Below are 24,095 nucleotides of genomic sequence, written 5' to 3'. Positions count from 1 at the left end.
ATAAGTAGGAATCAACTAGAAAGAGAACAAATCCACTTCAATATAAAAGAAATAAAACAGATGAAACGGAAAGACCGGAATTATATATTATATATATATTTTTTATTTCTTAATTTATTTATTTTTTAAATTCTGTTTGTTTTTCTTTCATTTATTTTGTTTGATTGTTTCTGAGTGTGTGTTTTTTTGGGGGGGGGGTTCTCATATAGAAGAAAAGACCATTCTGATTCACACTCCATTTCAGAAGGTGGCGGTAATGCCCATCTAAAAGTTGTTTGCCAACCGCCATAAAAAAGGAAAAGAAGAAGAAGAAGAAACCCGGAAACACACATCTCGATGGAATAACTTCCGGGTGGGTGTTTGATGCCGCTCAATCTGAGCAGCGAAGTGTTCCATTGATTCTTTTTTAATAGATTTTTTATTAAAATGCGATAAAAAAAAAGCGTCAGGTCCGCTGGTAAGAAGTTCCGGTTCTCTGACGGGGTTTGTCCGGATCTCTGAGCAGGTCTGTGGGTCACGTCACACAACAACCTCTGCGCGTGTCCTCTCCGCGAGCGCCGGTTAGCATTAGCTCGCAGGCTAACGCGTTATTTGGACCCGGAACACCAGACTCCTTTTCCAAACTGTGGTGTTTAACAGTTCCCTGCTCCTCACACACACTCACACGTGTGGAGGCGACAGCTGACACAGTCTGCACGTTTGCGAGCGGTATCTCTTTACATCGGCGTGCATGTAGAGCGTCATAATTAAAGGTCATTTTTAAAATATTTACTCTGAATCACCGCTCTGTTTTCAGAAATGTCTTCGCTGTGGAGCCTGAGGCCGCTGCTGACGTCACTGGTTCACGGTAACTTACTGTACTGTACATCATCACACAGAAATATGGAAGAGAAACGTCTTCAGAGATGAACTTCATGAAATCATACTTTTAGTTTGACCAAATAACTTTCTATCAACTGAAAAATGATATAAGTGTTAAAACAAACGTAAAGTAACAATAATCACAACTGTTTGTGTTATAGATTATTATGAGACTAAAGTATCGGCCTGACACTTCCTGTATACGCTGCAACGACAGGATTAATATGAACGTGTTCAGTAACTTCCTCTTGTGAGTTAAATCTGACAGATGTTTGATATTAAATATGTTTTCTGTCACTTCAGCCTCCCAGCAGTCCTCCATCTGGACGGGCCCCCTCCTCTCCAGGACCATGGCCACCCTCAACCAGATGCACCGGCAGGGGAAACCAAAAGTGCCCGTGAAGGCCGTGGGCGCCACATTCGGCCGCCCGCAGCTCAAAGCGGTCGTGCTGAAGACCATGATCCGAAAGCCCAAGAAGCCCAACTCGGCCAACAGGAAGTGCGCCCGGGTGCGGATGTCCAACGGCAAGGAGGCGGTGGCGTTCATCCCCGGGGAGGGTCACAACCTGCAGGAGCACAACGTGGTGCTGGTGCAGGGCGGCCGGACGCAGGACCTGCCAGGGGTCAAACTCACCGTGGTCAGGGGCAAATACGACTGTGCTCACGTGGTGAAGAAGAAGCAGTGAGGCGGCGGGAGTGTGCTCTCGACTGCTCCTTCTTCCGGGTGGTCACACAGAGTGTGGTCACACAGAGACTCCAATTGCAGAGATGATGCGTTCATGTCACATGGGAATTATCACACTTATCACAATTTGACTTGTAAATACCACTTGTGTCAACTTGTACATCAGAATTAATTCTTATTTGATTTGTGGGAAAAACAAATAAAGACGCCTCACGTCTGACAAACCCAGATCTTCCTAGTGCAGTTATTTTATTAATGCAATGTATATGTACAGTATATATTAAACCTTCTCAGTAAAACATGTCACATGTTTGATTCCTCGTGTATTATGAATCTATGGAGGACCTGTGGTGGGTATTGATTATTGACTGGCGTTTCCAGCAGCCAATAGCAGCAGAGTGACGGTAACTAACAGTGGTCGTTATGACAACAGGCTGCGGATTTAACCCCATGAATGGGACAGTGTCGGTGCCTGCGCTCACGAGGAGGAGGAGCTTTCTAATTGGACGACAAAACGAGTCAAACCGCTGACACCCTGTACCTTTCAGAAATCTGTTGTCATCATGTTAGTTATAGTAATACTGATGCATTTTCGCGGGGGAGAAAGGAAAAATGTTGACACATGAATAACATGGAGATACGTTTGGACCTTTTATTCCCTTTTGAAATACATTTTTAATTTTCCACAGATCCAATGTAATATGATCATGACATCAGATTCTGATCGATGGTTTAAAATTGGCGTTATGGTAAAAAAACCTAAAAAAATCGGTAACTATTCCTTTAATCCAACTGTATATTGATGAAATTATTTATTGTGCCATTTACAGTTCAAGTGTCACAGTGCAACTGAAAACATGAATGTATTTATTCAGCAGTTCGATCACATCCGCCCTTAGACATGAAACAACTTTTATCAATCAGTTTTATGTTTGAAGAAAAAGACTCGAACATTGAAATGCCCACTTGGAAAAACTCAGTGTTGTTGCAGTTCACCCTCCCGCCGGAGGGCGGCAGCACCGAGCCGCTGCTGAGTGGAGAAGACGCCATATTTTGATTTCACCTGCGTCATCAAACTGCGCCTGACGCCAACGGGAGTTCGCTGACAACAACAACAACAACAACAACAACAACAACTTCTTCCCTCTCGTGTGTCAGGCGTTTAACATCGGTCCGACGCCAGACGTAGCAGCAGCTGGTCCCGGCGCCGCGGGGCGGAGGGTGACACGGGCCGCGGCGGAGCCGGAGCTAACAAACATTAGCCGCCACCGTGTTGGACCAGAGTCCGGCCTGAGTCCGCCTGCTCGGAGGAGTGTCACCGTCGGGAGTGCTGCTGGTTCTCCGCGTCGTGTCCGTTTCTCCTCCGCAGAAAACGACTGTGACGGTTCACGTTGTTCCGGTGGACGCTAACGACCTGCAGGCTAACGGTTAGCTCCAGCCACACACCGTACACTTCTTCAACTTCTTTGGGCCTCACGCACATTTTGAGTGAAGAATTTGAAAATGTCGTCGTCCCCCCAGATCCTCGGAGAAACAGAGAGACGTCGGTGGCTGCTTCGGGACCTGATCCGGACCTGAGCGAGGAGAAGCGTCCGCCTCCCGCAGGAGCAGAGGATGAAGGGATGAAGAGATGAATGGAGTGAAGGTGGAGGAAGCAGCAGCAGAAGACAGAGGAGAGGAGAGTCCGCGGCGTCCAGCTCCAGGTTCGTCCTCACACCTTCACACCGAAGAGTCCGGTTCAGGTCGGACACGTGTCGTCACACCAGGACGCTAACGTCCCCCGGGCAACGTCAGGCGTTTCCATGGAAACGACAGGAGAGCGTCAAGCGCGTGTGAACGTTCAGTCTGTTCTGCAGAGATGTTCAGTATCCACAGGGTTTTTTTAGACACAACGTGTTAAAATACAAGTGGAGCTATTAATGAAACATGTCGATCCATCAGTTTATTCTTGAATCACTTTTCATACAAACGACAGGAAACAACGTGACTGTGTGGACATGAAGTGAGGAGAGACGCTGTGGAAGAGCAACAAAGAAACTGAATAAATAATATAGAATGAAATGATACATCGGCTGCACGGTGGTGTAGTGGTTAGCACCTTCGCCTCACAGCAAGAAGGTTCTGGGTTCGAATCCCGGTTCAGCCAGGGCCTTTCTGTGTGGAGTTTGCATGTTCTCCCCGTGTATGCGTGGGTTCTCTCCGGGTTCTCCGGCTTCCTCCCATACTCCAAAGACATGCAGAATGGGGTTAGGTTCATTGGAGACTCTAAATTGCCCGTAGGTGTGAATGTGAGAGTGAATGATTGTCCGTATCTGTATGTGGCCCTGCGATAGGCTGGCGACCTGTCCAGGGTGAACCCCGCCTCTCGCCCAATGTTAGCTGGGATTGGCTCCAGCGACCCCCCGCGACCCTTAAATGGATAAAGCGGTAGACGATGAATGAATGAATGAATGAAATGATACATCTGTAAAACGGTCAAAGATAAATATGTAAAATAAATAGATGTTCTCTGAGATGTTAACGTCGGCCTGGTTTCCTGCAGGAGCGTGGACGCATCCAGACGTCCTGACACCAGAGGAACCGGAGGAACCTGCGTTACAACATGGCGGCCGTCCGTCAAAATGCCGTCACCGCTGTTCAATCTGCGGCAGGGAGTTTTCCCGTCCGTCTCGCCTCTCAGACCACATGGCGACGCACGCGGGCGTCAAGCCGCACGGCTGCTCCGTGTGCGGGAAACGCTTCTCCAAGAAGATCAATGTGTCGGCGCACCAGCGCGTCCACACCGGGGAGAAGCCGTACTCCTGTCCCGACTGCGGCGTCAGATACGCCCAGCTGAGCTGCCTGAGGAGGCACCGGCTCGGACACGCCGCAGAGAAGCCCCACCAGTGCACCATGTGCGGGCGAGGGTTCGTCCAGCGGCGGCATCTCGTGCAGCACGAGCGGATGCACACGGGTGAGAGGCCATTCTCCTGCCCGCTGTGCCCCAAGAGCTTTGCCTCCAGGACGGGCCTCAGCGATCACCAGAAGACCCACAGAGAGGAGAACCTACGCTCGTGCACGTTCTGCGACAAGGTCTTCAGCACGCCGTCGTCCCTCCGGGATCACGTGCGGCTCCACACGGGACAGAAGCTCCACCCCTGCTCGCTGTGCAGCAAGAGCTTCAACCGACCGGGCCTGCTGAGGAAGCACCTGCAGAAACACGCCGAGGAGGAAGACGTGCTCGACGCTCTGCGGAGGGTGAGTCAAACAACATGGAGTCAGAACCAGGAAGCTGGTCTGTGACAGGTCGACCGGGGGTGGAGGGTTTTCACTTCCTGTTGGCAGCAGGTTGTGATCAAACCACTCAGAAACAGTTTAACCTTCAACTTGAATTGATTAGATGTTTTCGTCATTTGTAAGATAAAAGTCTGTTAAAGCTGATGAATGTGTCACACATTGTGTCTGTCGTCAGGGGGAGACGCCTCACCGCTGCCTCCAGTGCCGCAAAGACTTCTCCTCTGCCGAGAAGCTGCAGTTGCACCAGCAGCTCCACCAGAGCGCGCTGCAGTTCGCCTGCGACGTCTGCGGCCGTAGTTTCACCAGAGCATCGCGGCTAAAGGACCATGTAAGGTCCCACACGGGGGAGAAACCGTACCAGTGCGATGTCTGCCAGAAACGATTCTCAGTGCAGCGGGTGTTCAGGAAGCACCAAGAGATCCACAGCAGGGAGGGACACGCCTCCTCCACCGCCGCCGCCGCCGACAATGTGATGCCGGGCCACGTGTCTGACAAACGCCACGTCTGCAGCATCTGCTCCAAGAGCTTCTTGCGGCCCGTCCGGCTGCGCAGACACATGAGGATCCACATCAGGGACGGACTCATCGCCGTCCCCGCCGACAAGGTGAGACTCCTGAGAGATGACATCTCATGGCTGATGTGTTCATGTGTCAGAGAAAAGAGATTTCACACGATAAGACACGAAATATGAATCTGCAGGTGAGATACATTTTGTCTAAAAGAATTGAAACGGGTGTGGTCTGTTTCAGGAGTTCTGGTTCAACATGCAGAATGTGGAGGGGGAGGGAGGGGCGATGAAGAACGAGGAGGAGGAGGGTCTGGAAGAGGAGGTAAGAAACGAGCTGTGAACATCTATTTCTTGTGTGTCCACGATCAAGTTCCCCCGTCCGTGTCTCACTGAGCTGTCTCCGGTCGTCCTCCAGGACTCGCAGGAACTCTCCGCCCCTGCCCCTAAGTCCAGACCGCCGCCTGGTAACCATGGCAATGGCTTAGTGTCAAAGGAGGACGGAGGAGACGTCAGCGGCCTGATAAACTCTGACGGAGAGGAAGAAGACTGGAGACCGGCGCTCGTGGGTTCGTCATCAACTAATTCAGTGCTATGACGCTAATGTTTAGCTAAGCATCAGGTGGTTTAGCTCATGAGCTTCAGATGGTTTAGTTCGTTAGCTTCAGGTGGTTTAGCTCGTTAGCTTCAGGTTGTTTAACTTGTTAGCATCAGGTAATTTAGCTTGTTAGCTTCAGGTCGTTTATCGTGTTAGCATCAGGTTGTGTAACTTGTTAGCTTCAGGTCGTGTAGTTCTTTAGCTTCAGGTCGTTTAGCTTGGTAGCTTCAGGTTGTTTAGCTTGTTAGCTTCAGGTCGTTTATCTTGTTAGCATCAGGTTGTTTAGCTTGTTGGCTTCAGGGCGTTTAGTTCTTTAGCTTCAGGTAATTTAGCTTGTTAGCTTCAGGTCGTTTATCGTGTTAGGATCAGGTTGTGTAACTTGTTAGCTTCAGGTCGTGTAGTTCTTTAGCTTCAGGTCGTTTAGCTTGGTAGCTTCAGGTTGTTTAGCTTGTTAGCTTCAGGTCGTTTATCTTGTTAGCATCAGGTTGTTTAGCTTGTTGGCTTCAGGGCGTTTAGTTCTTTAGCTTCAGGTTGTTTAGCTTGTTGGCTTCAGGGCGTTTAGTTCTTTAGCTTCAGGTCGTTTAGCTTGTTAGCTTCAGGTCGTTTAGTTCTTTGTCTTCAGGTCGTTTAGCTCGTTAGCTTCAGGTCATTTGTTTGTTAGCTTCAGGTAATTTAGCTTGTTAGCTTCAGATCATTTAGCTCGTTAGCTTCAGGTCGTTTAGCTCGTTAGCTTCAGGTCGTTTAGCTCGTTAGCTTAAGATCTTTTAGCTCATTAGCTTCAGCTGAATTGGTCCGTTTTTTGTTCTCTATCTGGAGTCAGACTGAAGTGAAACAAGCAGCTGCATCATTCAGCTTTAACTAAAATCAGAAAGATAAAAACGAACAAACACTCTCACAGATTCTTCGTGTCTCCCGACAGAACCAGGCGGCGGCGACGGCGGCTCGGAGGCAAAGGCGGCGGCGCCGGCTTTAGCAGGTGGTGGCGACGGTAAAAGGAAGCACTGCTGTCCGGTGTGCGGTCGCGACTGCTTCAAAGCATCAGCGCTGCAGAAGCACCTGAGGATTCACTCGGGCGAGCGTCCGTTCCACTGCTCCGCCTGCAACAAGAGCTTCACGCAGCAGGTGCACCTGACGGAGCACCGGAGGATCCACACCGGAGAGAAGCCCTACACCTGCTCCGACTGCGGCAAGAGCTTCACCTTCTCCAGCGCTCTGCGCCGCCACCAGCGGCTGCACGCCGACACCCGGCCGTACCAGTGCTCCGCCTGCCAGAAGACCTTCAAGTACCAGAGCTCGCTCAAGAACCACCAGCTGACGCACTCAGGCGTCCGCTACCAGTGTCCGCTGTGCAGCAAGAGCTTCAGCCGCGCCCTGGAGCTCACCTACCACGTGGACATGCACTCGGCCGCTCGGCCGTACTTCTGCGAAATCTGCAAAAAGAACCTGAGCGGAGCGCGGATCTTCCGCAAACACATGAAGAAACACGAGTCCTCGAACTCGGCGCCGCCATCGCTGCCACGAGACGGAGCGGCAGCGACGACGACGACGCCGTCGGCGGGCGGAGCCACCGAGGGTCAGAGGGTCTGAAATAAGAAACAGGTTTGACTTGAACCCTGGACTGAAACAATGTGAAACTAAAACTTTGCTCTTCTCTCGTAAAACTACTGAAAGATTTACCTCTGAACATGAAGATGAACGTCACACTGATCGCCGCCTATAGATAATCAATAGGTTCATGTATACATATACACAATAAATGGATCAACAGAATATTTATTAACAGCTGATTATCAATGTATTTTAATGGATGGTTTCAGACAGAATGTTTCTGTTTTTTCCCATTTGATGAGTTGATTTTTATTTTGTCACAAATAAACAAAATAATTGTTTTGGTTTTCCAACTGTTGGCTTGAAAAAAAACAACAACATTTGAACATTTGTCACTTTTGGTCTTTTGGAAATGATGAGTCGCATCTCACACCGTTTTATTGTCATAGGTGAAAACAGAGTAGACTTTACTGACGTTGCCTCCCGTTGCTGGTTCCATCTCTTAACGTTCTGACGCGTGTGAGACTGGAAACAAACCAAACCACAGAAAACGGAACATTCGTTCAGAGGGTCACCCACAGAGCCACGCCCCCGGCTGCGGCTCATTGCCATGCCCGAGGACACTTCCTGAGGTGGATCAGTCAACCCAAAGACGTTCTTTATACCCACAAGCCCGTTCTGCTGATGTCTGTGTCATCACAAACCCGCCGACAGTTTCACATATATATATTGAATTGAATATTCATTAAAGTGACTCAGACACTGAGTTTCTGTTGTTTACTCATTCAAACAGCTGAAGTTTCATGATGTAAATGTCTGGAATCCAGTTTGTAGCAGGTGGAGGTTTGTTCACCTCGTCTGGTTTCTCACTCTGCACATGCGTAGGATCACAGAAAACGGACATGTCACAGTCCATTAACGTCGTGTCATGGAACGATCCAGTACATTCATGAGGTGAACTGTCCAGGCCGCAGAGCTCATTACAGCCGCAACTCCCTGTGTGATCTGACGTCTGTCCTGAAGGTGGCGGCAGAGTGACAGGTACCGGTCTGGCTGCCACAGGGGGGGGGGCGGGGCCAGGTGGAATTAACCCCGCCTCCTGTGGGAGCTGCAGGATAAGAGCTGCTGCGCTGATGTTGCTGAGACCGTCTCAGATCCAGACACCTGCTCTGGTTCTCCTGCGTCTTTATTGTTGTTTCTTTTACCTGATTTGCTGAAACCTCCAGCGGAACATGTTCAACAGCTCAGAGAGAAACGTCACCGGAGCTCAGGACTGGACCCAGGTGAGTTCACTCTCAGACACTTTGTCTGCAGCATCACATTATTATAATTATTATAATAATAATTATTATTATTATTATTCTTTGCTGTGTTAAAGCATTAACATGTAAGCAGCAGTTTAATGTGGTGAAGATCGTTTGATCTAATTGCTTTTAGCAATGAAAAGTGCTCTATAAATGAAATTTATTATTATTATTGTTATTACTTTATCTCTTTTGTGGTTGAATCCAGTGGCTCTCAACCTTTATTATGAAGTGCAGTAAAATGTTTTTACATTTCTTTGTTTCTTTGGATTTGATAAGTACATCTTCGGAATCACTGACAATTATATATATATATATATATTTACATGTGTATATATATACATATATATATATATGTATACATATAGTCATGCTCTAGTTAGAACCGTTGTGAGACTCAGATGTGTGATGCTCGAGTTTCTCACTCTCAGTTTGTTCATCTCTGTTTCATCACTTCACACCTGCAGCTCGAGTGTGATGTTCGCTCTTTGACAGCAAAACTTCTTTCTAAATGCAACGACCAACAAATGTATCTTCTCTTGAAACTTAATTTAGCAACTTCCGAAACGTGACTCAAATATTAAAAATGCTGCATTTTTCCGATAACTAAATTAATCGCCAGCTATTTTGATAATCGTTTAAAGTATTTTTTATGAAAAAAAGGTCAAAATTCTTTGATTTCAGCTTCTTAAATGTGAATATTTTCTGGTTTCTCTGCTCCTCTGTGACAGTAAAGTGAATATCTTAGGTGTGTGGACAAACAAAACATCATGTTGAGGTTTAAGGAAACGCGATCAACATTTTTAACCATTTTATGAACCAAACAACTAATCGATTAATGGAGAAAATTATTTTCAGATTAATCGATTTATGAAAATAATCTTTAGTCGCAGCCCTACACATTATGATGCAATTTCACATCATTACATAATGATATCATGTCATTTAGCACCAAAAGGCCCTGCTAATAGGAACTCCCATTGAAATTGAGTTGGTAACACTGGTGTGACATCAGAGTGACATCAGACTCTCATGTCCGTTTAGAAAAAATAACACACTAACTGATTTTAAACTGGGACCTGACGATTTGCGTGTTTCACGTACGACAGATATGATGTTGAAGTGTTGTGACGTTTCCTGTCCGCAGGTGTATGACGTCGTCAGGTGCATCCAGCTGCTCATGGCCCTGCTCAGGTCAGTAGAGGTCAGAGGTCGCTGGTTCATGAATCGACACAAAATCTGGTGACGTTCCCTCCACGTCATACATTTTTCTGACGTGAGGATCTTTCCTCACATGTATATTAAACAAGAGACGCCTCAGTACATTCATCTTTCATTTTTAGGCATTTCACACTGCAAGGGGCCGATGGGAAAGAGGTCAGAGGTCACAGCACTCAGACAATAGAAGGAGGAAACGATGCAGTCGACATGAAATAATCTGATTACAGCAGCTTTTGTTTGACAGCTTCAGTTCAGAACTGTTACACTAAGGGAAACCTTCTTTTCGTTGGAAATCAAAACGTACTTTTGTGAAGATGAAATCACCACAGAATCTGTTTCACAGATATGATATATGATGTTGTTTTTTTTAACTCTGGTCTGGGATCTGATTTGCAGTGTCCTGGGTTCAGGCTCCATCATCGTCTGTGTGATGTCACAGAGACTCAGTTGGAGGCCGGAGGTCAGTGGTTCGCTTTGCTCTTAATCTAAAAAGTACGGAGAATAAAATGTCAAACTGAGGATTTCCCCATGTGTTTGCAGCTGCAGCCTCTGTTCCTGCTCAGTGTGTCCGACCTGCTGCTCGCCCTCTGCTGGCTGATCGGGGCCGCACTGTTCTCTGAGCACCGCAACACACACTGTTACAACCTGCACACTGTGGAGCAGGTAACACAGCTCTACACACACACACACACACACACTGTTACAAGTGAGGAAAGTTTTGACCTTTTCCAATGCTGTTGTTAGAGGTCGAGGGATTCCCTTCCCCTCAAAATGACTGGAGGTTTTCCTCAGAACGAGGAACCTTCATTTTTTATCCTCCTGAGCCAAGGACACAGCCACAACTGGAAACTCTCGACTTCCTGCTGAGAACTGAAACTGAAGAACACGACGGCAGCGTGTTTTTTTCCCTGCAGAACAGAAAAGCTTTCACATCTGGTTCCTTGAATGTTCGTCTCAAGATGTTGCTGCTTCACAATAATCAAACCAGATTTAAAACGACTTTAAATCTCATTCATGCGGATTTAAATAAAAACACACTTTGTGTCAGAGGTTCACAAATTGGAGGACAGACGCGTCAATCACCCATGTGGTTCCCTTCAGACTGTTTCAAGCGCTGAGGTTTTGTAGGTTTAACTTGCTGGAAACACAAAGGAATCACCGACAGTGATGGTGATTTTCGTGCAAACGTCAATGTTTCCTCTTCACACATGAACCGCAGTGACCTGAGGGAGTTGATAAACCGGCGTCATGATACAGGTTGTCACGGCGACCAACCTTAGGTCCAGAGAAGCCTGATAAAGGAAAAGATAATCCAGGGTTTTGTTGAACACGTTTCGTAGTTCGGGTCTGTGGTATGAGAAGAATGAAGCCTCGTGATAAGTTTCTGTTGAGGAATTTTCGTCTCTCCTCCCTGAGAAACTCTAAGACGAGTCTTCTCAGGCACCAAGCAAGGTCATCTCATCTGTGTCAAGCCGAAACAATCATTGAGAGCTGAAGTCTCATTAGAGGTGTCATAGTCGCGGGGAGATGAGGACATTACTCAAAGCTAAATACACTACAGAGACCGGGGATGGGAAGACTATCTTGGGACGCCGAACACTGTGAACCTGTTGATCTGTGTAGCGAACCGGAAGTCTCCTCAATAATGAGGTCTTATAATAAATACTTCTGCTTAAGACATCCACGGTTTCCGTCTTATTATTCCATTTTAGCTGAGTCTGGCGAACAGGACTCTAAATTATTCAGTTTCAGTTTCCTATTACTGTACGACTCACTGTTCAGGGCTGAGATATTGGCAAAAACTGTTTTTGTTTTGACACTTAGATGACAGTGCTGGTTCCCACACCCACAGTTGAACCTGTAATAACTTAAGCTAACCTGTAATAACGTAAGCTAACCTGAAATAACGTTAGCTAACTTTTAAAAATGGTAGCTAACCTCAAATAACAGTAGCTAACCTTTAATAACAGTAGCTAACCTGTAATAACAGTAGTTAACCTGTAATAACAGTAGCTAACCTGTAATAACATTAGCTAACCTTTAATAACATTAGCTAACCTGTAATAACTTTAGCTAACCTGAAATAACTTTAGCTAACCTGTAATAACTTTAGATTACCTAACCTGTAATATAGTAAACTTACCTGTAATAACTTTGCTAACCTGTAATTACAATAGCTAAGCTAACCTGTAATAACTTTAGCTAACCTGAAATAACTTTAGCTAACTTGTAATAACTTTAGCTTACCCAACCTGTAATATAGTTAGCTTACCTGTATAACTTTGCTAACCTATAATTACAATAGCTAAACTAACCTGTAATAACCTTAGCTAACCTGAAATAACTTTAGCTAACCTGTAATAACCTTAGCTAATCCGTGATAACTTTAGCTAACCTGTAATAACAATAGTTAAGATAACCTGTAATAACTTTAGCTAACCTGTAATAACCTTAGCTAACCTGTAATAACGTTAGCTAAGAGCTGCTGCTGTCTCTGTGACAAAAGACTGGACTGGTCCTTCAAGGTCACTATTCACTTGTCGGACATTCTGAGTCCAGAACCGGTCCTGAACTGGGTCAGACGGAGATGAGCCGGAAACGACTGAGCGTAAAGAGAGAAAACAGGAAAACATGGGGAAAACATTCCTGACCTACATCCATTGTTCCGAGGCAGCGACCGTTAACACTCTGCTGTGTTTGTTCCGTCAGGTTCTGTTCATGTCGTCCTTCTTCTTCACGCTCAACTACATGTGGGACCTGTTCAGAGGAATCAGGGAGAAGCTGCACCGCTGCCTGGACGGACACTCGCTGCAGGTACTCCCACCTTCGCAACGAATCACATGTCAAATCAAAAGTTCTCACAGATTCAAAATGGTCTTTGTGACTGTAAATGGACCATGATGTACAAAATGAACATCGTGTGTTGAAGCAGATTGGAAATAGAGACTGAACCATAAACTCCTCAGGCAAATGTTTACTGACGTTTATAAATCAAGTGAGAAGTAGAGTCATGTTCTCATAGAGTCGCCCTCTGCTGGTCAGTGCACAGAATACAGACTTCACACACTTGTTCTACCCGGTGACTATGCCATCTTTGACCATATATATATATATATATATATAATATAATATATAGTTATTCCTCTCATGCTGTGAAACTCATTTTCATGCTGAGTCCGTCTTCCCCACAGTTTTCCAACAGAGTGAGCACTGCTGGAAAAACCACGGCTCTGCTCTGTGGGTGAGTTCAAACCGTGATGCGTTCAGGTTCCGCTCTGAAACCCGGGAACACGCACCTTCCGACACGTTAAAAATAAGACATGTAACACACACGTTGTTGTTGTTCACGTGTTCACAGTCTGGTTCCTCTGCTGCTGATGACACCTGTTTTCATACAAGGAAACATCCGCCAATGTCAGGCCAACTTCAGTCAGCCCTACAGGTGAGGACACGCCCCCACGAGCAGCCTGCACCTTTAGAAAATGTTAGACTTTCTATAGATTCAGATTTTTGTTTCAGTTATAAAGAGAAACTTGGTGAAACTTGATGTAAATGTATTTGTTCAGTGTGATGTTTGACCCTCGCTGTGCACCGTACACCACCAGGTGTCTCCTGATGGACACCGGAGCGCTGTACCTGACCGCCGAGCACCAGCAGCCAATCAGAGCCTGCCACCTGCTCCACACCTACACCATCGCCGTCTTCCTCGCCGCCTTCGTCCTCACGCTCGTCGGCATCACCGTGAGTTTCTCGCACATGAAAAAGAAAGACACAATGGTGTTTTTTCCCGTTTTGCTACAAAAACAAAATGGCGGCCTCAATCTCCCGCTGCAGGTGTTCGTGGTCAAAGCCCGTCGCATCTACAGACGGGTTGTGACGTCACACGGTTACCTAGGCAACGAGCAGCGGACCTCGCTCCGCGTGATGGACCGGCGGATGCTGCTGTACCCGCTGGTCTTCGTCCTCTGCTGGGGTCCAGGTGTGTTTCCTCATCACCATCGTTACTGGACGAATGTGACAGCGACGCCTCCGATTGGCTGCCGCGTCTCCAGTTGATGGAAGCGACCGAGTGTAATTATTGTTTCTGTCGTTCCCTCAGCGGCGAGTCTGGCGTCTCTGCGGGTGGCGAAGCCGTCGGCGTGTCAGGGCCAAGCCGTGGTCGTCCTCTACATATCACAGGTCAGTCTGCTGCTGGACTCCATGTTTTTAGACCCGGAGCTAATGTTTGTTCCCCTGGAAACCGACCAATCAAAGATGCTCATTCTCTCTCCTGTCTGGATCCCACCAACTGGATAATTTCTCTAAAAGAAGAACAGACACATTCTGTTGCTCTGATTGGGTTCGAGTTTCACATTCTGACCAGCGACATGGGGGTGGGAAGTGGGGGCGTGAGCCATGCTATCTAATAAAGGCACCAGGTTCCAAAAAAATCTTAAAGTTATATATTTCATTTCTCAGCCCCAGTGTGTAACTGACAGGGGACACTTTATGGTGGTGCACCCCTGATTCCATTTCCGGTGTCTGACTGAAACCTCAACGTGAACGTGACGTATTCTGGAGCGTTTAGTTCAACAACCGTATTCAACACGACGTAGAAACATGGAGACTCACACGGAGGTCGGTCCACCTCATGGAACTATACTTAACTCATGTATGAACATAGAGTTATGGACAATATATTCAGTTTCTGTGAATAAGTTCTTCTAAATATTACACACTGGAGCTTTAAATATGTCAGAGGATGTTTTGAGTTGATGGCATCAGACGGTGGAGGACGACCTGCTGGTTGACTAATGTTAAATAATGAAGAATTAAACTGCACCAGAGTGAGAATTGCAGCTCAGGCATTCTGCTGGTCTTGTGTCCTCAGGCTTTCACCTCGGCCTCGCAGGGTTTCCTCAACTGTCTGGTGTACGGCTGGACGCACACTCGCCTGCGCCGGGTCGGCAGGACGGGACAGTCCCGGGACATGGACACGCAGACGCCTCTGCTGCGATCGCAGAAGAAGAAAAACTACCAGGCGCTGCCCAGGATCAGCTGAGAGACACCAAGAGGAGGAGGAGGAAGAGGAAGGGGAGGAGGGAGGGGCTCTGCAGAGCACGAGAGGAAAGTCTGAACTTTCACTTTCCACCGAGGGAAAACACCGAGCTGGTTATTCAGAGGACCACCTGCGAGGCTGAAGCACTGAGGCGAGGAAAAGGGAAGAAGAGGAGGAGGAGGGGGGTTACGTCAAGAGGAAGAGCGACTGACAAAAGGGGATTTGAAAGAGACGGGGTCTCCGCTCAGAACTGAACCTGACGTCACGTCCAGGTCATGTGACCCTGGTGGTCAGACTCTGACGTGTTTCTGAACGTTTGACATTTCAGTCACAGACAGACAGACAGAGAGACAGAGAGACAGACAGAGAGACAGAGAGACAGAGAGACAGAGAGACAGACAGACAGACAGACAGACAGACAGACAGACAGACAAACAGACAGACAGACAGATAGAGAGACAGACAGACAGACAGACAGAGAGACAGAGAGACAGACAGACAGACAGAGAGACAGAGAGACAGACAGACAGACAGACAGACAGACAGAGAGACAGACAGACAGACAGACAGACAGACACACAGACAGAAAGACAGACAGACAGAGAGACAGAGAGACAGACAGACAGAGAAACAGACAGACAGACAGAGAGACAGACAGACAGAGAGACAGAGAGACAGACCGACAGACAGACAGACAGACAGACAGACAGACAGACAGACAGACAGAGAGACAGACCGACAGACAGACAGAGAGACAGACAGACAGACAGACAGACAGACAGACAGAGAGACAGACCGACAGACAGACAGACAGACAGACAGACAGACAGACAGACAGAGAGACCAATAACAGACTGACGGTCCAGTCATTGACAAATCTCTTCCTCAGTCTGTGATGACAAATCCGTGACCTCAGACGCGTTGTGGTCGTCCTGCTCGTCCTGCTCGTCTTGGTCGTCCTGCTCGTCCTGCTCGTCGTGGTCGTCCTGCTCGTCCTGCTCGTCCTGCTCATCGTGGTCGTCCTGCTCGTCCTGCTCATCGTGGTCGTCCTGCTCGTCCTGCTCGTCGTGGTCGTCCTGCTCGTCCTGCTCGTCGTGCTCGTCCTGCTCGTCGTGGTCGTCCTGCTCGTCCTGCTCTTCCTGCTCGTCCTGCTCGTCCTGCTCGTCGTGGTCGTCCTGCTCGTCCTGCTCGTCCTGCTCTTCGTGGTCGTCCTGCTCGTCGTGGTCGTCGTGCGTCTTGCTGACGCAAGCCTAACGCTGCCTGACGCAGGAGCCGGTCCTCCCTCGCCGTGTGATGTGGTCCCACCCTGGCCCCCCCTTGACTGAAATCCATGGAAGCAGATTTTTATTTAAAAACAGATAATGTTTGACCTTTGAACTCTGCTCGACTGTAACTTCCGGAGAATTTTGATTTAATGCTTCTTCTTCTTTTTTCTTTTTTTACCTACGGAGGGCAATCCGTCTCTGTTTCCATGGGAACGTCTCATGGACGAGTCCAACGCGTATGCCCCTCCCCCCTAGTGTTCACAAACTAATGTATTGTTATTTCAGTTTATTTTGTAATTTCATAATAAATCTGAGGAAAATGTTGATATTCAACAGTCTCATCTTTTCCCTATGGTGGCTTCCTCAAAATTGTTGAGATTAATTTAGTTTGACTCATCTTAATATTTTCTTTCTTTTCTCTCTGGTTCATGGTGCGTTCCATTACACCTCGGAACTCGGAGCTACCGGCCTCCGAAGTCGGAATTTCGAGGAGCTCTGGTCGAGGCCACAACTGGCTAAGCGATCGCAACGTGATTGGTTGTTGACTCTTCTTCGTTGTTTTTAATGGCGGTTGACCACCAGCATAACAGGAGCATTATCGCCACCCTCTTCTGTTTGTTTCTTAAAACCAACAGTGTTGGGCAAGTTACTCTAAAAAAGTAACTAGTTACAGTTACTAGTTACTTCTCCCAAAAGTAACTAAAGTAGTTACTTAGTTATAAAAGTAAGTAGTTACTTTGGAAAGTAACTATTGCGTTACTTTCAAGTAATTTTTTAAATGCTTAAATGTGTCAAAGAATTTGGACACCACCTCCAGCCCTCTTTGATGGAACTTAAAATACATGTGCATGTTCAATTATTTATGATAAATCTGAATATTATAATGAAATGGACACTTAATACAATAAATTATTGACAGAAATCCACAGTACACAAATCTAAACTATTTTAACGTTGCTGTGGGACGGTGAGACTAGCCTCCAATGAAATGTCATGTATTATCGTAGATATTAAAATTACTATGTTTATATAGTGGATCGATAAAAATAACACAATAGATGTTTTGGAACTTTTGATATTTATTGCATCTCAACAGGCCACAACTAGGCAAAATGATATTATGCGTGTTAAGCAATGTACCAAAAATAAATAACAAATATATTCACTCTTTGTAGTCCAAATAAAAAATAATGGTAGACATACTGTACTTCAAGTATTTTCTTCCTCAAAAAAGTATAACAGTGTAAAAATATCAAGTGCTTTCAATAATACTGAAAAGTGCAATGTATAGAAAAACTCAGGCATCCAAATATAAACAGGTAATACATTAAAAATAAAAAATACATTAAAAAAATAATCTCCATGGCTTTCTCTTGCCATTGACAATCTCACCTCAGGAGGCCGCAGCCAGCCAACAAATAAATCTAAATGAAATTATGCTCTTTAAGCAATGTACCAAAAATGTATTCCAAAAATATATATACACTCTTTTTAGTGCAAATCTAATAAGATGCAGCACAACTTCAAACAACAGGTAGACATACTGTATCCAACTTTAGCTCCTGAACATTCATTCATTCAACTATCCATCCAAACAAGTCATCCAACCATCATTCCAGTCTCCCCATCCATCCAAGCCACCCTATCTACTTATCCATCCATCTATTCCTGCCATTGAACCAGTGGTTGCATCTCGAAAACCAAAAGCTTCTCAAACTTCTGCTCAGAGAGCCTGCTCCACTGTGGAGTCAAGACCAGCTTCCCCAGGCTAAACAGTCTCTCTACTGGGGCACTGGATGGAGTGGCTGCATTGTGCTGGAGTGACATTTTCTTTATCAGTGCAAATCCATTAAGAGAGTCTATCCCTTGTTCTCCTGATTTGAAATAATCTGTGATTGAATTTCAGCAGTAGCAGAGGTGTCATCCTCCTCCTCAAAGGGAAAGAACTCTCTTTCGCCGTTATCGGAGTAACGGTAACGGCATTATAATGATGGGAAGAGTAATCAATTACATTACTAGTTACTGAAAAAAGTAACGCCGTTAGTAACACCGTTATTTATAACGCCGTTATTCCCATCACTGAAAACCAATATATACTGTATAATGTTTGCATATAAATGTTCGACCCTAACCCTAACCCTAACCGAATCAAATGCAGCATTTAAAAGCTTTAAAAGTGTCAAATCAAAGAAAAAATTCGTGAGATGTCACGTCGTTGCCGACCATCTTTGGAATTCCAAGAGACGTGACAACGCGCATGCGCAAGCGGTGAACCGATGAACGAGTTCATTCGTATCGTGTTGTCGGTCGCAGAAAAACCTCCAACCCTGACTTTCAAAATCCAAGATGGCTGCTCTGTGTATTGACAGGAAGTGACAGCTGTAGTTTTTGCTGTCGTACACAGAGTAGTCCTGACCTACTGTCTGTGGACGGGTTACCATGGCGTTAGCATGCGTGAAATGCCGCGTAATGCTTTATCATCAACTGGTTTTGCTAACAATGGCTAGTAGGCTAACGTAAACGTTGTTATATGACTTCCGAACAAATGTGCAGCTGTAACGAAATCATCTGGGGTTATGGGGGTGTGACGTCAGCCTCAGTGTTTCCTGTAGCAGATTAAATCCCCCGTCCTCGTCGTCTGAGCAGCTGGTGGACATGAGGCAGTATTTAACCGATAATATTAGCCCTTATTAGCCTTTCACAGACATATTGGTATCGGCCGATATTTTAAGAGCCCGACCGATATTATCGGCCAACTGATGTGAGCCTTCAAATGTTTGATTTAAGTTTGTATTCTCAATTTATAGTTATTTATGATAAAGTTCATGGTTCAACTAAAATATCTGTGTTTGTCATAAAGGTTTGATAACGACATCTCAGGAATCATAATCACAGATTTAAAAATATATATATATTGGCAGATGTATCCGCATCGGGAATCCAAATATCAATTATTGGCATTGGCCTCCAAAAATCCATGTCGGTCGGGCTCTTGTATTTACACGATGAAGATGTTCCTCAGGAGGAGGTGGAGAACAAACACGGAGATAGAAGAGAGAGAAACACTGGACTCACAGGTTCAGTAGTTCTGCCTCCATTCCTCTCACGTTCTTCAGAAACACGTTTGCTCTCAGAGTTTTTCCATCAACTAGAGGTCGGACCAGGCCGCAGGCAACCGTCACTTTACCCAACAGAGCGACTGACAGACGTAACCATCCATCGCACACTGACACACACACACTGACTGATGCTCTGGTTCTTGTCTCCACGTGGACAAACACTCACTCACAGACACGCTCGTGTGAATTGCATAATCTTTGCGCAACAATCATGTGGATGAAAGAGCCCAATGTGGCGGTGACATAATCTGTGGGCGAGCGTCATCACGACCGATTACACACCTTCAACCGGCCGTTTGTTCGTGTGCACAAACGAGGCTGACGGGCGACGAACGAGGCTCGACGCAACGAGAACAAACAACGGGAGGGCGAGAGCGGAGCACAGAACAGAGAGAGGTGGAGGCCGAACGTCAGAGAAGAAGAATCATCAGCTACAGATCACAAGCCGCAGGAAACAGAATCCATCTTCTGAAAAAAGGCAAAGAGCAAACTGCACATTCAGATATCAGAAGGAAAAACCTATGCGGTTTCTAAATGACGCGTCAGTGACGACATCAACAGGTTCACCAGTGAGAAACAGAAACAGTCACTTTATTCTGTTAAAGTGAATATTTACTCATTAGGATTTCATTTCATCACGAAAAGTTACAGTGCATTTATTCAACTGGTCTGTTACAGTGAAGTAACCGACAAAGACGGACTCCACGCGGCGGGTTCTGGAGACACCTGGTGGCGTCAAGACCACACGACACGTGAGATCAGCTCAGCAACTTCCAAAGGTTCACTGGTCCATCATCCGTCGAGACCCCAGGTGACAGTTGTCCAACAGTAAGTTGTAGCCGGTTCCGCCCTCGCGCACAAAGTCAGTGACTCTCTTCGTTCCTTGGAAATCTTTTTGACTGACCGGCTGTGGAGGGAAAACACTGAGGATTGAGAGCGAACAGGGAAACTGACGAAAAATACAATTACATGTATCGTAATCCTTTGGTTTCCAAAAATAATGTATTCTAATCTGGATTGGTTTGGATTACTTCAAAATCAAACATTATAAATATTGCACCTTATGCTAAAAAGGCAAGCACAACATTTCAAAAAATTGGAGTTCCACAAATTTAAAGCATTAAAGCCAAAGTGTGTAATATTTCAACGAACTTATTCACACAAAATTGAATATGTTGTCCATAACTATGTGTTCATAAATTCCATTTTAAATGTAAACAAAAAGGAATGAATACTCCATTATCATTAGCTATAAACCATAAGTATATATCATCAACAACATTAATTCCTCCACATGTATGGCGTACCATTTCATGAGTCATGAGTATTGGTTCTATATATGTTTTTTGTTCATATTTTTTTTAATCTATTTTTATAATATACAGTTACAGTTTTTATCAGTTACTTGTTCTTTACTACCCAACCCTGAGTATTTGTTTGTTCAGGGCCTCTCTGTGGCCACCTAGTGGTTGTCTTCGACATTGCTTCATCTTTGTTGACTGTCCTCTTGTTTTTGTCTTTTCTGTTTCGTTCATGTCGTGGTTCTTCTGTGGATCGTTGTTGTCTGTGTTGTTTAAATACGTTTGGAAAACCAGGAGGTTTCGTCACGAACAGACTCGTACAACGACCAAACTGAAGCGTCTGAATGTTGGAAATATTCGCTTCGATTTGAATTTTTTGAATCACAACAACGTGTCCATGGAGAACACATTTACATTTTTTAACATGATTTCACGGAGAATAATTAATGAATGTAAATGAAAACTATCAGACACATGTTGTTGTTGTTGTTGTTGGTGTTGGTAGGTAGAAGGTTAATTCAAAGATTCACATCATTTTTAAAGGCTGATCATTTTTTGTACGGAGGCCCAGAGAGGCAAAAGAGAAAACAAAATCAAATCATCTGTGGATCTGAACTGTTTTCTCTCCTGCGCAACACGTTGACCCAGTCTGATTGTCGGCCTCCGATTGGTCGCTCACCTCCCACGCTGAGCTCATGTGTCGAGCGTCGGTCACGACCGTCTGAGAGGATACTCCGAATCCGTCCCCCTTGTGGACGAGCCACTTGGTTCCGTCCTCCAGTGTCACTCTGGAAGAACAATGAGCAGAGTGAAGAGGTTTTATTTCTCTCCCGCATTATTCTGATCCTTTGAAAGCTACACATGAAACACAAAGATATGTAACTGTATGTTGCTAATAAGAAAGACTCTGAATCTCAGCCTGTGAATCTGAATCAAAAACAAAATAAAGACGGACGACATGAGGCCAAATCATCGCGATCGCCCCCTGGTGTCTGGCTGCAGTACAGGTCATCAGCCCCGCCCCCTGGTGTCTGGCTGCAGTACAGGTCATTAGCCCCGCCCCCTGGTGTCTGGCTGCAGTACAGGTCATCAGCCCCGCCCCCTGGTGTCTGGCTGCAGTACAGGTCATCAGCCCCGCCCCCTGGTGTCTGGCTGCAGTACAGGTCATTAGCCCCGCCCCCTGGTGTCTGGCTGCAGTACAGGTCATTAGCCCCGCCCCCTGGTGTCTGGCTGCAGTACAGGTCATTAGCCCCGCCCCCTCCATGTCATGTGAGGTCGTTCGTATCACTGACGTTTGTTCACGTGTTCATGTTTCTGATCAATTTGCTTCTCATTAGTTATTTGATGATCTAAAAACGGGGCTGAGACGTCATGATTGAAAGCCGACACTGACTCAGTATTGGCCGAGAGCGTGTGTGTGGGCGGGGCCTCAATCCCACGGCAAGTTTATCTGAACCTGAGAACCGCGACCGTCGCTCCACTGTAGATGTGAACGTTTCTGGACCTTGAGCGTTAATCACAAGTCCAGCAACACAACACACCCGACAGCAGCAACACATGTAGACGTGTCAGCATCTCTGTGAACACGTGTCCGGTCGGGTGGACTGACCGGACTCCGGAGTGGCTGACTGGTCCGAACCAGCTGGTGGCTCCCTCCAGCGGCCTCTTCATCCTCTCAGCGTCGTGCACCGGGGAGTTGAGGAGGGCCGACAGCGCCGAGCCCGACAGGTCGTAGCTGTGGTTCGGAGGAGAGTCGCCCCCTGAGCCGGAGACAAACACGGGTCACGGTCAGTTGTCACTGAAAAAAGGATCATCACGACGTTTAAAAAGTAAAAGAATATGAGTGACCTACCTCCAGAGGAAAAGGAGGAAGAGGCTGCAGCAACGGGCAGCAGAGTCAGAGCCACAACCGAGAGGAGGAAGGAAAACATGGCGGACGTTCGTCTGCCAGTCACAGCTCGGGGATTTTATACAGTCCAGAAGCTCCTCCCTCTGGCTCCTCTTCCTCCTGTGGTGGTGGATTTTCCACTGTTTCCCAATAAATGTTGTTTTTTTCTGGAACAAATCGATTGTCGGCTTGTTTATTCCTTTTCATGCTGTAATCTGGGAAAATCCCGTTTGCACAGGTGTCAGTGAAAGCGTCACCAGTCTCATATGACCTGATGATACTGCGTCTTATTCTATAACTAGGATTATCTATATTAGCTATTTGTTTTTGATTCTAGATCACTTTGTATCATTTTGTGATGTTTCCACCCGTGTCCGTTGGTTTACAGGAAACGAGTTGACTTTTTAACGTGTTCACTGATGAAAACATCAGACACGTTGACCGACCGAGTCTGTGATGAGAGATTTTGGATTTAAGTTGATTTAATCTTTCATGAGGTTGTAGGCTGAGTTTGTATGAATCTTCCACAGTTTGATGGCTCTGATCCAGAGACGACAGACACGACGACGGGGAAACGGTCGTGCGTCTTGTTTGTTTTGTCTTTTTATCAACTTATTCTTCCTGAACGGAGATTATGATTCAATCGTCTGTACTGTTTTGTTGGTTTATCCACGAGACTTGATTTAAAGAAGTTCTACAGTGGAAACCCGGATCAGACCTACACGCCGCCGCCGCAGGTCGAAGGTCGTGTTTGACACATGTCGCAATGTGACGAGTTGCAGCAGCAAACAGGCGACTTCCCCGTCCTCACATGATCCGATGAGGAAACAAGAAAATGGAGTCCATTTGATTTCATCTGCAGATTTTTTTAGTTTTTGGTAAGAATCAACTAAACAGCAACAGTCTCACAGTTTCTGTCAGAATAAAATCACCCCGAAGAGAAAATCTATCACAAACTGTACAAAATCTGGATCAGTGACTGTATATGGAGACGATCAGCAACTGTATATATAGACAATCAGCGACTGTATATAAAAACAATCAGCGACTGTATATAAAAACAATCAGTGACTGTATATAAAGACGATCAGCGACTGTATATAAAAACAATCGGCGACTGTATATAAAGACGATCAGCAACTGTATATATAGACAATCAGCGACTGTATATAAAAACAATCGGCGACTGTATATAAAGATGATCAGCAACTGTATATATAGACAATCAGCGACTGTATATAAAGACGATCAGCGAATGTATATAAAGACGATCGGCGACTGTATATGAAGATGATCAGCGACTGTATATAAAGACGATCAGCGACTGTATATATAAACAATCAGCTACTGTATACAAAGACGATCAGTGAATGTATATAAAGAAGATCACTGACTGTATATAAAGACGATCAGTGAATGTATATGAAGACGATCAGCGACTGTACATAACGACGATCAGCGAATGTATATAAAAACAATCAGCGAA

The 24,095-nt window shown here is 45.9% G+C and overlaps 4 protein-coding genes across 8 annotated transcripts; 3 read left to right on the top strand and 1 right to left on the bottom strand.

Moving 5' to 3' along the window:
• The first annotated feature begins 260 nt into the window (after nt 1-260).
• mrps12 (mitochondrial ribosomal protein S12) lies at nt 261-1,849 on the top strand. Of its 2 annotated transcripts, none has more exons than XM_035608266.2 (3): nt 261-352; nt 797-847; nt 1,165-1,849. In XM_035608266.2, exons 2-3 carry the CDS (start codon nt 799-801, stop codon nt 1,545-1,547), a joined length of 432 nt encoding a protein of 143 aa, XP_035464159.2. In that variant the 5' UTR covers nt 261-352; nt 797-798; the 3' UTR covers nt 1,548-1,849. The 2 variants fall into 2 exon arrangements, with proteins under 2 accessions (XP_035464159.2, XP_035464158.2); XM_035608265.2 differs by having other exon boundaries at nt 320-505.
• Nucleotides 1,850-2,588: 739 nt separating this feature from the next.
• LOC118284999 (zinc finger protein 883-like) lies at nt 2,589-7,814 on the top strand. Of its 3 annotated transcripts, none has more exons than XM_035608261.2 (7): nt 2,589-2,973; nt 3,068-3,249; nt 4,089-4,783; nt 4,998-5,426; nt 5,572-5,652; nt 5,746-5,896; nt 6,845-7,814. In XM_035608261.2, the coding sequence occupies exons 2-7, from the start codon at nt 3,177-3,179 to the stop codon at nt 7,510-7,512; spliced, it is 2,097 nt and encodes a 698-aa protein (XP_035464154.2). In that variant the 5' UTR covers nt 2,589-2,973; nt 3,068-3,176; the 3' UTR covers nt 7,513-7,814. The 3 variants fall into 3 exon arrangements, with proteins under 3 accessions (XP_035464154.2, XP_035464152.2, XP_047191045.1); XM_035608259.2 differs by having other exon boundaries at nt 6,824-7,814; XM_047335089.1 differs by having other exon boundaries at nt 2,589-3,613; nt 4,009-4,783; nt 6,824-7,814.
• Nucleotides 7,815-7,957: 143 nt separating this feature from the next.
• On the top strand, nt 7,958-15,481 carry tmem116 (transmembrane protein 116). Of its 2 annotated transcripts, XM_035608263.2 has the most exons (12): nt 7,958-8,756; nt 9,925-9,971; nt 10,121-10,154; nt 10,395-10,458; nt 10,539-10,661; nt 12,708-12,812; nt 13,190-13,239; nt 13,357-13,440; nt 13,604-13,739; nt 13,833-13,977; nt 14,098-14,177; nt 14,869-15,481. In XM_035608263.2, the coding sequence occupies exons 2-12, from the start codon at nt 9,929-9,931 to the stop codon at nt 15,037-15,039; spliced, it is 1,035 nt and encodes a 344-aa protein (XP_035464156.2). In that variant the 5' UTR covers nt 7,958-8,756; nt 9,925-9,928; the 3' UTR covers nt 15,040-15,481. The 2 variants fall into 2 exon arrangements, with proteins under 2 accessions (XP_035464156.2, XP_035464155.2); XM_035608262.2 differs by lacking the exon at nt 10,121-10,154.
• Nucleotides 15,482-19,990: 4,509 nt separating this feature from the next.
• LOC118285537 lies at nt 19,991-22,730 on the bottom strand. Its single transcript, XM_035609239.2, has 4 exons — nt 22,574-22,730; nt 22,331-22,481; nt 21,401-21,509; nt 19,991-20,327 (listed from the first exon to the last, which is right to left on the bottom strand). The coding sequence occupies exons 1-4, from the start codon at nt 22,650-22,652 to the stop codon at nt 20,202-20,204; spliced, it is 465 nt and encodes a 154-aa protein (XP_035465132.2). The 5' UTR covers nt 22,653-22,730; the 3' UTR covers nt 19,991-20,201.
• Between the last annotated feature and the right edge of the window lie 1,365 nt (nt 22,731-24,095).

The sequence above is a fragment of the Scophthalmus maximus genome, chromosome 10, assembly GCF_022379125.1.
Source record: "Scophthalmus maximus strain ysfricsl-2021 chromosome 10, ASM2237912v1, whole genome shotgun sequence".
NCBI lineage: Eukaryota > Metazoa > Chordata > Actinopteri > Pleuronectiformes > Scophthalmidae > Scophthalmus > Scophthalmus maximus.
The sequence above is the reverse complement of the archived record's forward strand: the minus strand, read 5'-3'. Positions and strand labels throughout refer to the sequence as shown.

Excerpts from the sequence above, each read along its gene's own strand:
- LOC118285537 (XM_035609239.2), bottom strand. The coding sequence starts at position 22,652 with ATGTTTTCCTTCCTCCTCTCGGTTGTGGCTCTGACTCTGCTGCCCGTT. Across the intron at positions 22,482-22,573 it reads TTCCTCCTTTTCCTCTGGAG|GGGGCGACTCTCCTCCGAAC; the intron begins GTAGGTCACTCA and ends TCTCCGGCTCAG. Across the intron at positions 20,328-21,400 it reads ACATGAGCTCAGCGTGGGAG|CCGGTCAGTCAAAAAGATTT; the intron begins GTGAGCGACCAA and ends TTCCCTCCACAG.
- LOC118284999 (XM_035608259.2), top strand. The coding sequence starts at position 3,177 with ATGAATGGAGTGAAGGTGGAGGAAGCAGCAGCAGAAGACAGAGGAGAG. Across the intron at positions 3,250-4,088 it reads TCCGCGGCGTCCAGCTCCAG|GAGCGTGGACGCATCCAGAC; the intron begins GTTCGTCCTCAC and ends GGTTTCCTGCAG. Across the intron at positions 5,897-6,823 it reads CTGGAGACCGGCGCTCGTGG|ATTCTTCGTGTCTCCCGACA; the intron begins GTTCGTCATCAA and ends ACACTCTCACAG.
- mrps12 (XM_035608266.2), top strand. The coding sequence starts at position 799 with ATGTCTTCGCTGTGGAGCCTGAGGCCGCTGCTGACGTCACTGGTTCAC. Across the intron at positions 848-1,164 it reads GCTGACGTCACTGGTTCACG|CCTCCCAGCAGTCCTCCATC; the intron begins GTAACTTACTGT and ends CTGTCACTTCAG.
- tmem116 (XM_035608262.2), top strand. The coding sequence starts at position 8,706 with ATGTTCAACAGCTCAGAGAGAAACGTCACCGGAGCTCAGGACTGGACC. Across the intron at positions 9,972-10,394 it reads CTGCTCATGGCCCTGCTCAG|TGTCCTGGGTTCAGGCTCCA; the intron begins GTCAGTAGAGGT and ends TCTGATTTGCAG. Across the intron at positions 10,662-12,707 it reads ACCTGCACACTGTGGAGCAG|GTTCTGTTCATGTCGTCCTT; the intron begins GTAACACAGCTC and ends TTGTTCCGTCAG.